General features: G+C 39.4%; 1 protein-coding gene and 1 long non-coding RNA gene across 2 annotated transcripts; both read left to right on the top strand.

Annotated features, from left to right (window-relative positions):
• Positions 1–1693: 1693 nt before the first annotated feature.
• Positions 1694–11738, top strand: CDC37 (cell division cycle 37, HSP90 cochaperone). Its single transcript, XM_083881860.1, has 8 exons — positions 1694–1905; positions 2670–2948; positions 4669–4774; positions 5751–5866; positions 7309–7431; positions 8848–9030; positions 10453–10524; positions 11291–11738. Exons 1-8 carry the CDS (start codon positions 1804–1806, stop codon positions 11432–11434), a joined length of 1125 nt encoding a protein of 374 aa, XP_083737986.1. The 5' UTR covers positions 1694–1803; the 3' UTR covers positions 11435–11738.
• On the top strand, positions 9066–10324 carry LOC310921668. The gene is made up of 3 exons (XR_014592186.1): positions 9066–9145; positions 9356–9971; positions 10285–10324. It is a non-coding gene; the product is annotated as an uncharacterized lncRNA (long non-coding RNA).
• Positions 11739–12039: the final 301 nt, after the last annotated feature.

The raw sequence follows: 12039 nt of genomic DNA on the forward strand, positions 1-12039 counted from the left end.
GAGTGGATTTTTACCCCCCATTAATTTTTGGGAGAGATTTTAGCACTTCTATTTTTGTAGTTTAAATTTTGGGGGGTTTTGTGTGTTTTTACCCCCATAAAATGTTCTAATAAAGTTTCAAGATTTGGTGTTGGAGGTTTTTTATGGGGTTTTCGGGGTGTTTGGGGGGCTTCTCTTTAATTAAAGAGTAAAAGTAAAGGTGGGTGGGGGTAAATACAAATTTATTATCATTATTATTATCATTATTATTATCATTATTATTATTATTACTATTATTATTATTATTTTGTCCCCCTTTTCCCCTCAATTTTCCCACTTTTCCCCTCAATTTCCCCCTTTTCCCCTCACATTTTCCCCTTTTTTCCCTGATATTTCCCACCCTTTTCCCCCTCACATTTTTGGCCTTTCCCCCTCCTCTTTCCTGCCCTTTCCCCCCATATTTCCTACCTTTTTCCCCTCACGTTTCTCATCTTTTTTCCCCTCACGTTTCCCGCCTTTTTTTCCCCCCCCTCAGGTTTCCCGCCTTTTTCCCCCCCCCTCAGATTTCCCGCCTTTTTTCTCCCCCCTCAGATTTCCCGCCTTTTTTTCCCCCTCAGGTTTCCCGCCTTTCCCCCCCCCCCCCCTCACGTTTCCCGCCTTTTTCCCCTCACAATTCCCACTTTTCCCCTCACATTTCTCACCATTTTCCCCTCACGTTTTTTGCTCTTTTCCCCTCACATTTTCCGCCTTTTCCCCTCACATTTCCTGCCTTTTTCCCCTCAGGTGTCCCACCATTTTCCCCTCTCATGTTTCCCACCATTTATCCCTCATGTTTTTGGCCTTTTCCCCTCACATTTCCCACTTTTTCCCTCACGTTTCCCGCCCTTTTCCTTCTCACATTTCCCACTTTTTCCCTCATGTTTTCTGCTCTTTTCCCCTCACATTTTCTGCCTTTTTCCCCTCATGTTTCTCATCTTTTTCCCCTCAGGTGTTCCAACATTTTCCCTCTCATGTTTCCTGCCCTTTCCCCTCACATTTCCCACTTTTCTCCCCTCACATTTCCCACTTTTTCCTTTCACATTTCCCACTTTTCTCCCCTCACATTTCCCCACTTTTTCCCCTCACATATAAAACACACACACACACAATATAAACAATAACAATTGAGAAATAATAATTAAAAAATAAAGATATAATAATAAATAAATAAATATTAATAAATGTAAAGCGTTGCCTCACGCCCCGCCCCTGTCCCCGAACCTCGTCTGGGAGCAGAGAAAACTCCAACTATTAAATAATTCCAATTATCAAATCATTCCAAATTATCAAATCATTCCAATTATCCCATAATCCAAGTTATCAACTAACAAAACAACACCATAAACCTGAAAACAAAGACCTTGAAAACTCCGATTTTTTTTTTCTACCGACGCGACTTTAAACAACTTAAAATTTCGGTTGAGGGAAAAAAAAACCCAACCCCGAGAGCAAACCGCACATTCATCACCCTTTTTAAACTTCTATTAATTAAAAAAATAACCCAATAAAACCATCCCGCATTACACATAAAATATTAATTTCAATATTTACGAAAAAACGAGTTTATAACGAATAAACCGCTGCGTGTGAGGGCAATGACGTCACCTCCACCCCGCGCCGCCATCTTTGAAACGGGCGCGGGGGAAATGAAGAAGAAGCCGGAAGTGCGTCACACGCAGCGGCGGAAATACGTCATAACGCAGCGGGGCGGAAGGAAAGCGGCCTGAAGAACGGGCAGGGGGGGAATTTACCGGGAACGGCGACCGGCGGCCTCTCGCTCTCGCTATGGTGGATTACAGCGTGTGGGACCATATCGAGGTCTCGGACGATGAGGATGAGACTCACCCCAATATCGATACCGCCAGTCTTTTCCGATGGCGGCATCAGGTGCGGGGCCTTTCGGGGTGTTCCCATGGCGACCGGGCCCTCTGAGGGAGTCCCTGAGGGGAAAAGGGAGAATTGGGGAAAGGGGATGGTTTATTTCTGCTCCGTGGTGCTTTCAGGGTGTGGGGAGATTATTTTTATTATTCTATTTCCCATTACATTTCACTTTAATACTTTATTTTATACATATTATTTATACGTATGTAATATGATGTATATAATATATTTATATAATATGTACATATAATATAATTTATAATATATAATATATAAAATATAATATATAATAATATAATATAATAAATATAATATATAATATGTAATGTGATGCATATAATATACATCATATTACATTACCCAATATTACATTATTTTATTATTCTATTTCCCATTACATTTCACTTTAACACTCTATCTTATACATATTATTTTTTAAATTTATTTAATTTTATTTTTCTATACCATTTTATTATTCTTTATAACAATATAATATAATAATTTTTATAATTTTATTTTTTATTTTTTTATTTCATTTCAACTTTATTTCAAATTTATTTTTCTTTTATTTCTTTCCACTTACTATATCTATATCTATATCTATACATATATATAAAAATTTTTATTTTATTAATTTATTTTATTTTATTTTCTCTCCCCTCGCAGGCCCGCGTGGAGCGCATGGAACAATTCCAAAAAGAAAATATAAATATAAATTTTTATTTTATTTTATTTATTTTTATTTTATTTTATTTTCTCCTCTCTCCCAGGCCCGCGTGGAGCGCATGGAACAATTCCAAAAAGAAAAAGAAGAGCTGGACAAAGGCTGCCGGGAGTGCAAACGCAAACTGCAGGAGTGCCAGAAGCGGCTGAAGGAGCTGGAGCTGAGCGCGGGCCCGGCCCCGGGGGAGCTGCAGCGCCTCCAGGCCGAGGCCCAGCACCTCCGGAATGAGGAGAGGGGCTGGGAGGGGAAACTCGAGGAGCTCCGGAAAAAGGAGAGGAACATGCCCTGGAACGTGGATACGCTCAGCAAGGATGGCTTCAGTAAGGTGAGGGGGGTTGGGGGGAGATTTGGGGTTTATTTGGGGTTTTTTTGGAGGTTTTTTTGAGATTTTTGGGGGATTTTTTGAGATTTTTTGGGGTTTTTTTTGAGGTTTTTTTTGAGATTTTTTTGGGTTTTTTTTAGAGGCTGTTTTGAGGTTTTTTGAGATTTTTTTGGGTTTTTTTGGAGGGTGTTTTGAGGTTTTTTTTTTTGAGATTTTTTGGGGGTTTTTTTAGAGGGTGTTTTGAGGTTTTTTTTGAGATTTTTTTGGGTTTTTTTTGGAGGGTGTTTTGAGGTTTTTTTTGAGATTTTTTTGGGGTTTTTTTTAGAGGGTGTTTTGAGGTTTTTTTGAGATTTTTTTGGGGTTTTTTTGGGGGTTTTTTTGAGGGTTTTTTTGGGTGTTTTTGGAGGGGCATTATGAGATTTTTGGGGGTTTTTTTTGGAGGGTTTTTGAGATTTTTTTGGTGGGTTTTTTTTGGAGGGTTTTTGAGATTTTTTGGAGGTTTTTTTGGAGGGTTTTTAAGGTTTCTTTGGGTTTTTTTTGGGGGGGAGGTTGGATTTTTTGGGGGTTATTGGAGTTTATTTGGGGTTTATTTGGTTTATTTGGGGTTTATTGGGTTTATTTGCAGCATTTTCGGGGATTTTGGGTGAGTTTTTCAGGGGAATTTTGGTTTTTTGGGGGGTTTTTTGGGGGGATTATGAGATTTTTTTTGGGGTTTTTTTGGTTTATTTGGGGGTTATTTGGTTTATTTGGGGTTATTGGAGTTTATTTGGGGGTTATTGGAGTTTATTTGGGGTTATTGGAGTTTATTTGGGGTTTATTGGGCTTATTTGGGGGTTATTTGGTTTATTTGGAGTTTATTTGGGGGTTATTGGGTTTATTTGAGGCATTTTCAGGAGGTTTGGAGGGATTTTTGAGGTTTTTTTGAGGGTTTTTTGGGGTTTTTTTTGGAGGGTGTTTTGATTTTTTTTTGAGATTTTTTGGAGGGTTTTTGAGGGTTTTTTTGAGATTTTTTGGAGGGTTTTTTATGAGGTTTTTTTGGGGGTTTTTTTGGAGGGTTTTTGAGGTTTTTTTGAGATTTTTTGGGGTTTTTTTTTGGAGGGTGTTTTGAGCTTTTTTGGGGTTTTTTTTGGGAGGGTTTTTAAGTGGGTTTTTTTGAGATTTTTTTGGGTTTTTTTGGAGGGTGTTTTGAGATTTTTTTGGGGGTTTTTTTTTGGAGGGTTTTTAAGGTTTTTTTGGGGAGGATTATGAGAATTTTTTTGGAGTTTTTTTGGAGGGTGTTTTGAGGGTTTTTTTGGGGGTTTTTTTGAGATTTTTTGGAGGGTTTTTAAAGTTTTTTGGGGGGAGGTTGGATTTTTGGGGGGTTTTGGGGGAATTATTGGGGTTTTTTTTGGATTGTTTGGAGGTGCTTTTGTGGTTTTTGGAGGTTTTTTTTGGAGGGTTTTGGGGTGTTTTGAGGTTTTTTGGGTTTTTTTTCGAGGCAGTTTTTGGGAAATTTTAAGGGGTTAGTGGGGTTTTTTTGGGTGTTTTGGTTTTTTTGGGGAGGTTTTTGTGGTTTTTTGGGGAGGTTTGGGGACTTTTTTGGGTAGAGCTTTCTTGGGGCTTTTTTTTTGAGAAATTTTGGGGTTTTTTTTACTTTTGTGTGGATTTTTTTAAGGACCCTCCCCTCATCCCTTAAAAACCCCTCCCAAATAACCCCAAATTGCCTTTTTTTCCTCCTCCCCAGAGCGTTTTCAACGTGAAACCCGAGGAGAAGGAGGAGACCGAGGAGCAGAAGGAGAAAAAACACAAAACTTTTGTGGAGAGATACGAAAAGCAAATCAAACACTTTGGTGAGGAAATTTTTGGGGTTTTTAGAGACCTTTGGGCAAAATTTGGGATTTTTAGGGACCTTTGGAAAAATTTTGGGGATTTTTAGGGACCTTTGGGCAAAATTTTTGGGATTTTTAGGGACCTTTGGGCAAAATTTTTGGGGTTTTTAGGGACCTTTGGAAAAATTTTGGGATTTTTAGGGACCTTTAGGCAAATTTTGGGTGTTTTTAGGGACCTTTGGACAAATTTTGGGGTTTTTAGGAGACTGAGAACAAATTTTTTGGGTTTTTAGGGAGGTGAAAACAGATTTTTGAGGGTTTTTAGGAGACTGGGAACAAATTTTTGGGGGTTTTAGGGAGGTGGAAACAATTTTTTTGGGATTTTTAGGGACCTTTGGGCAAATTTTTTGGATTTTTAGGGACCTTTGGGCAAATTTTGGGTGTTCTTAGGGAGCTGGGAACAAATTTTTGGGTTTTTTAGGGACCTTTGGACAGATTTTGGGTTTTTTAGGTGTGGAAATTTGGATTTTAGGGGTTGGAATTGGAGATTTTAGTGTTAAAATTGGGGATTTTAGTGTTAAAATTGGGATTTTAGGATCAAAATTGGGGATTTTAGGGGTGGAATTGGGGAATTTAAGATGGAATTGGAGATTTAGGGGTGGATTTTGGGATTTTAGGTTTAAAATTGGGGATTTAGGTTTAAAATTGGGGATTTTAAATGTGGAAATTAGGATTTTAGGGGTGGAATTGGGGATTTAGGGTTAAAATTGGGGATTTTAAATGTGGAAATTGGGATTTTAGGGTTGGAATTGAAGATTTGGGGTTGAAATTGGGGAATTTAGGGGCAAAATTTGGATTTTAGGGCTAAAATTTGATATTTTAATGGTAAAATTAATAATTTTAAAATAGAATTGAGGCTTCCCTCTTTCCCCTGCCCCACCCCCATTAATTAACCCCTCATTTCTCTAATTAATTAATAGAAATTGCCGTTTTTTAGGGATGCTGAGGAGGTGGGACGACAGCCAGAAGTTCCTGTCTGACAATCCCCACCTGGTGTGTGAGGAAATGGCAAATTATCTCGTCATCTGGTGCATCGACCTCGAGGTGGAGGAGGTGAGAAAAATGGGGGAAAAAATGGGAAAAATGGGATTAAATCTCTTTTTTTTTCCCAGGTTGGAACTGTCTGGTTCTCACTTTTGTGGAGTTTTTCTTGTTGGAAGTAATAGAAAAAATAAAAATAGATTATTTACTATTATTATTGTTGTTGTTATTATTATTATTATTATTATTATTATTATTATTTTGTTGGAAGTAATATAAAATTAAAATTAAACTTATTATTATTAATAATAATAATAAAATATATTTTAAAATTTTATATAAATATAAAAGTAATAAAAATTAAAGGGAACAGTGTAAAAATATAATTGATACAGTAACATGTTATAATATATTATATAATATGATATGATGTAATATAATGTAATATATGATATAATTTAATAATATAAAGTAAATGTAATATAAATATAATATAACATAATAAAATGCAATAGAATATAATACAATAAAATATAATACAATATATAATATAGTATAATATAATATAATATAATATAATATAATATAATATAATATAATATAATATAATATAAATGGGAATTAAATCTCGGTTTTTTCCAGCTTGGGATTTGGGTTTTTTTCTTTTTTTTGATGGTTTTTTCCTGGTGCATCGACCTCGAGGTCGAGGAAGTGAGAAAAATGGGGAAAATTTGGATTAAATCCCATTTTTTTCCAGGTTGGAATTGGTTTGTTTTCATATTTTTGGTGGTTTTTAGTTGGTGCATCGAACTTGAGGTGGAGGAGGAGAGAAAAATGGGGAAAAATTGGGATTAAATCCTATTTTTTGCAGGTTAGAATTGGGGTTTTTTTCACTATTTTTAGAGGTTTTTACCTCCTCATCTGGTGCATCGACCTCGAGGTGGAGGAGGTGAGAAAAATGGGGGAAATTTCATTTTTTTTGCAGGTTGGAGTTGGTTTGTTTTCATTTTTTTTGGAGGTTTTTGTTGTTGGAAGGAATTATTATTATTATTATTATTATTATTATTATTATTATTATTCTCCTTCTCCTCCTCCTTCTTCTCCTTCTCTTCTTCTTCTTTTCTTCTTCTTCTTCATATAAAATTTTATATAAACATAATAAATCTAAAAGTAACAAAAATAAAAATGAAATAAAACATGATATAAATAAAAATAAAAAACCATAACAACTCCCCCCAAACCCCACAAAACTTCCCTCTTGCTGAATATACTTGTGATAAATAAGAATTTGGGGGAATTTTTGGGTATTTTCACCCTTTTTTTTTGCCTAAAAACCACAAAAAAAAAAAAAGAATAAAATCCCCCCAAAAATAATAATAAAAAAATGCAAAAAAAACCCCAAAATTACCCAAAAACTCCCCCAAAACCCCCCAAATTTTCCCCACACTTAAAAAAAATCTATAATAAATAAAAATTTAATTTAATTTTGACCAAATTTGATGTTTTTCCCCCAGAAACACGCGCTGATGGAGCAGGTGGCTCACCAGACCATTGTCATGCAATTCATCCTGGAACTGGCCAAGAGCCTCAAGGTGGATCCCAGGGCCTGTTTCCGCCAGTTCTTCACCAAAATCAAGGTAAAAACACCCCAAAATTAATATTTTTTTATTGGTTTAGGGATAGAAATTTTGGGGTTTTAATTATGGCAAAAATCGAGGTAAAAAAACCCAAAAAATTGACATTTTTCCATCAAAATTGAGGTGAAATTGCCAAAAAAATTGAGATTTTTCCACCAAAATCGAGGTAAAAAACCTCAAAAAATTTACTTTTTTTTTTTTAACAAGTTAAGGGAGAAATTTTGGGGTTTTAATTATGGCAAAAATCGAGGTAAAAAAAACCAAAAAAATTGATATTTTTTCATCAAAATCGAGGTGAAATTGCCCAAAAAATTGAGATTTTCCATCAAAATCAAGGTAAAAAACCCCCAAAATTCACATTTTTAATGGGTTTGGGGAGAAGAATTTTGGGGTTTTAATTATGGCAAAAATCAAGGTAAAAAACCCCAAAAACTCAAATCTTTTTATTGGTTTAAAGAGAGAAATTTTTCCTCATTTTCTTTCCTGAATCCCAATTTTTCCCCTGAACCCCCAAATTTTCCCTCATTTTCCCTCCTAAACCCCAATTTTTCCCTCTAAACCCCCAAATTTTCCCCCTAAACCCCAATTTTCCCCTCAAAACCCCCAAATGTCCCCCCGAATCCCAATTTTTCCACCCTAAACCCCAATTTTTTTCTCCTAAAACCCCGATTTTTCCCCCTAAACCCCCAAAATGTTCCCTCAAACCCCCAAATTTCCCCTCTAAACCCCAATTTTTCTCCCTTGAACCCCCAATTTTTCTTCTCTAAGCCCCAAATTTCCCCCCAACCCCAAATTTTCCCTCATTTTCCCTCCTAAACCCCCAATTTTCCCTTATTTTCCCCTCTAACCCCCAATTTTTCCCACCTAAACCCCAAATTTCCCCTCTAAACCCCAATTTTTCCCCCTACAACCCAAATTTTTCCCCTCAGAACTCCAATTTTCCCCCCTAAACCCCAATTTTTTCCCCTAAAATCTCAATTTTTCTCCTCTAAACCCCAAATTTTCCCCCCCAAACCCCAAATTTCCCCTCTAAATTCCAAATTTCTCCCCAAATCTCCCCCAGACCGCAGACCAGCCCTACCTGGAGGATTTCACCGAGGAGCTCTTGGTTCTCCAGCCCCCCTGAACCCCCAAATTTTCCCTCTAAACTCCCAAATGTCCCCTCAGAACCCCAAATTTTGCCCCTGAACCCCAGTTTTCCACCCTAAACTCCAGATTTTCCCCAAAATGTCCCCCCTGAATTCCCCAATGTCCTCTCAAAACTCCAAATTTTCCCCTCTGAACCCAAATTTTCCCCCTGAACCTCCAATTTTTGCTCATAATTTTCCCCCTGAACCCCAAATTTTTGATAATTTTCCCTCCAGAACCCCAAATTTTTGCTGATTTTCCCTCTAATCTCCCCATTTTCCCCCCCAGACGGCAGACCAGCACTACCTGGAGGGTTTCACCGAGGAGCTGGAGGCTTTCAAGGAGCGAGTTCGGGGCAGGGCCAAGGCCAGGCTGGAAAAGGCTCTCAGGGAATACGAGGAGGAGGAAAGGCAGAAACGCCTCGGGCCCGGCGGCCTCGACCCCGTCGATGTTTATGAGTCGCTGCCCCCAGTGAGTGGAGGGATTTTTTGGGGGAAATTTCACTGTTTTGGGGTTTTTTGGGGTGTTTTTGTTGTGGGAATTGGGAATTGTGGTTTGATCCCAGTTACTCCCAGTGTGATTCTGGGTTTGGGGTGAAATCCCCCAGTTTTGGGGTGAAATTTCAGAATTTTGGGGAGAAATCCCCCAGTTTTGGGGTGAAATTTCAGAGTTTTGGGGAGGAATCCCCCAGTTTTGGGGGGAAATCCCCCAGTTTTGGGGTGAAATTTCAGAGTTTTGGGGAGGAATCCCCCAGTTTTGGGGGGAAATCCCCCAGTTTTGGGGTGAAATTTCAGAGTTTTGGGGTGAAATCCCACAGTTTTGGGGTGAAATTTCAGAGTTTTGGGGAGAAATCCCCCAGGCTTGGGGTGAAATCCCACAGGTTTGGGGATTTTTGGGGGGTTTTTTGTGAGTTTTTGGGATGGTTTTGTTGTGGGAATTGGGAATTGTGGTTTGATCCCTGTTACTCCCAGTGTGATTCTGGTTTTGGGGTGAAATCCCCCAGTTTTGGGGTGAAATTTCAGAGTTTTGGGGAGAAATCCCCCAGTTTGGGGTGAAATCTCACAGTTTTGGGGATTTTTGGGGTTTTTTTGGGAGTTTTTGGGGTGTTTTCATTGTGGGAATTGGGAATCACAGTTTGATCCCAGTTACTCCCAGTTTATCCCAGTCAGTCCCAGTGTGACTCTGGTTTTGGGGTGAAATTTCACAGTTTTGGGGTGAAATTTCAGAGTTTTGGGGTGAAATCCCACAGGTTTGGGGATTTTTGGGGGTTTTTTTGGGAGTTTTTGGGGTGTTTTCGTTGTGGGAATTGGGAATTGCGGTTTGATCCCAGTTACTCCCAGTTTATCCCAGTCACTCCCAGTGTGATTCTGGTTTTGGGGAGAAATCCCCCAGTTTTGGGGTGAAATATCACAGTTTTGGGGTTTTTTTGGGGGGAGTTTTTGGGGTGTTTTTGTTGTGGGAATTGGGAATCACGGTTTGATCCCAGTTACTCCCAGTTTATCCCAGTGTGAGTCTGGTTTTGGGGTGAAATTCCCCAGTTTTGGGGTGAAATTTCACAGTTTTGGGGCTTTTTTGGGGTGTTTTCATTGTGGGAATTGTGGTTTGATTGAGGTCGCTCCCAGTATATCCCAGTCAATTCCAGTTTGATTCCAGTTACTCCCAGTATATCCCAGTTTATCCCAGTCAGTTCCAGTGTGAGTCTGGTTTTGGGGTGAAATCCCACAGTTTTGGGGTGAAATTTCAGGGTTTTGGGGAGTTTTTTGGGGTTTCTGTCCTGGGGATTTGGTGACTCGTGGTTTGGTCGTGGTAGTTCCCAGTATATCCCAGTTTATCCCAGTTTATCCCAGTCTGTCCCAGTCCCTGACTGGTCTGTAACTGCTCTGTGCCCCACAGGAGCTGCAGAAATGTTTTGATGTCAAGGATGTTCAGATGCTCCAGGACACCATCAGCAAAATGGACCCAACCGTGAGTGGGGGACCCCAAAAACTCCTCTGGGGGGTCCCAAAAACACCCTCGGGGGGTCCTAAAATCCCTCAGGGGGTCCCAAATCCCTCAGGGGGTTCCAAAACCCCTCAGGGGGTCCCCAAACTCCTAAGGGGGATCCCAAAATCTCCTCAGGAAAATCCAAATCCCCTCAAAATGTGTCCCCAGATCTCAGGGACCCCCCAAATCCCTCAGGGAATCCCCAAATCTCCTCAGAAAACCCCAAATCTCCTCAGGGAATCCTAAATCTCCTCATGAATGCCCCAAATCTCCTCAGAAATGCCCCAAATCCCTCAGGAGGGTCCCAGATCCCTCAGGAAATCCCCAAATCTCCTCAGGAGGGTCCCAAATCCCTCAAGGAATGTCCAAATCTCCTCAGGAAAACCCAAATCTCCTCAGGAAAACCCAAATCCCTCTAAATGTGTCCCCAAATCTCCTCATGAATGCCCCAAATCCCTCAAGAAATCTCCAAATCTCCTCAGAAAGGCCCCAAATCCCTCAGGAAATTCTCAAATCTCCTCAGAAAAACCCAATTCTCCTCAGGGAATCCTAAATCTCCTCAAAGAATCCCCAAATCTCCTCAGAAAGGCCCCAAACCCCTCAAGGAATCCTCAAATCTCCTCAGAAAAACCCCAAATCCCACAACAAAACCTCCCCATAAAACCCCCAAAAACCCCTCAAACCCCCTCCAAAACCCCTCAAACCCCTTCCTCAACCCTTTAAAATTTTTAATTTTTAATTTTTTTAGGAAGCCAAATACCACATGCAACGCTGTATCGACTCCGGCCTGTGGGTTCCCAACGCCAAAAGCGGCGACGGGCCCGAGGCGGGGGCGGGAGGAGGAGCCGCGCCCGGGGACAGGAGGCGGGAAAACGGCGCCGAGGGGGAATAAAAATTCAAAATTCTGAGGGGGGAAAATGCTCAAAAGCTTCGAAAAACCCCGAAAAATGAGAATTTATACACTTAAGTTTATGGAAAAGGAGAAAAAAATGGTGGGAAGTGAAATAAAGGGGAAGGGGAGGGTCGGGTTGGGCTCTTCCCCTTTTCCCGCTCAAACGTGAGGGAAAAAAATACAAAAAAGCTCCAGAAAAGCAGCAAAAAAAGCCCCAAAATCCAAGAAAAACACAAAATGTTCCCAGAAAATCAGGAATTTATGAGTTTAACTTTATGGAAAAGCAGAAAAAAAGCCAAATAAATAAATAAATAAAAGAGGGGAAGGGTCAGGCTTGGTCTTTTCCCCTTTCCCGTTCAAACCTGAGGGAAAAAAATACAAAAAAGCTCCAAAAAACCCCCAAAACCTCGAATTTATGAGTTTTACTTTATGGAAAAACAGGAAATTTTGAGTTTAACTTTATGGAAAAGCAGAAAAAAGCCAAATAAAACAATAAATAAAAGAGGGGGTCAGGCTCGGTCTCTTCCCCTTCCCCGCTCAAACATGAGGGAAAAAAATGCTTTAAAACTCCAAAAAACCAGAGAAAATCGGGAATTTATGACTTT

Source organism: Zosterops lateralis, assembly GCF_965231275.1.
Source record: "Zosterops lateralis genome assembly, chromosome: 36".
Lineage (NCBI taxonomy): Eukaryota > Metazoa > Chordata > Aves > Passeriformes > Zosteropidae > Zosterops > Zosterops lateralis.

Excerpts from the sequence above, each read along its gene's own strand:
- CDC37 (XM_083881860.1), top strand. The coding sequence starts at position 1,804 with ATGGTGGATTACAGCGTGTGGGACCATATCGAGGTCTCGGACGATGAG. Across the intron at positions 5,867-7,308 it reads TCGACCTCGAGGTGGAGGAG|AAACACGCGCTGATGGAGCA; the intron begins GTGAGAAAAATG and ends TTTTTCCCCCAG. Across the intron at positions 10,525-11,290 it reads TCAGCAAAATGGACCCAACC|GAAGCCAAATACCACATGCA; the intron begins GTGAGTGGGGGA and ends TAATTTTTTTAG.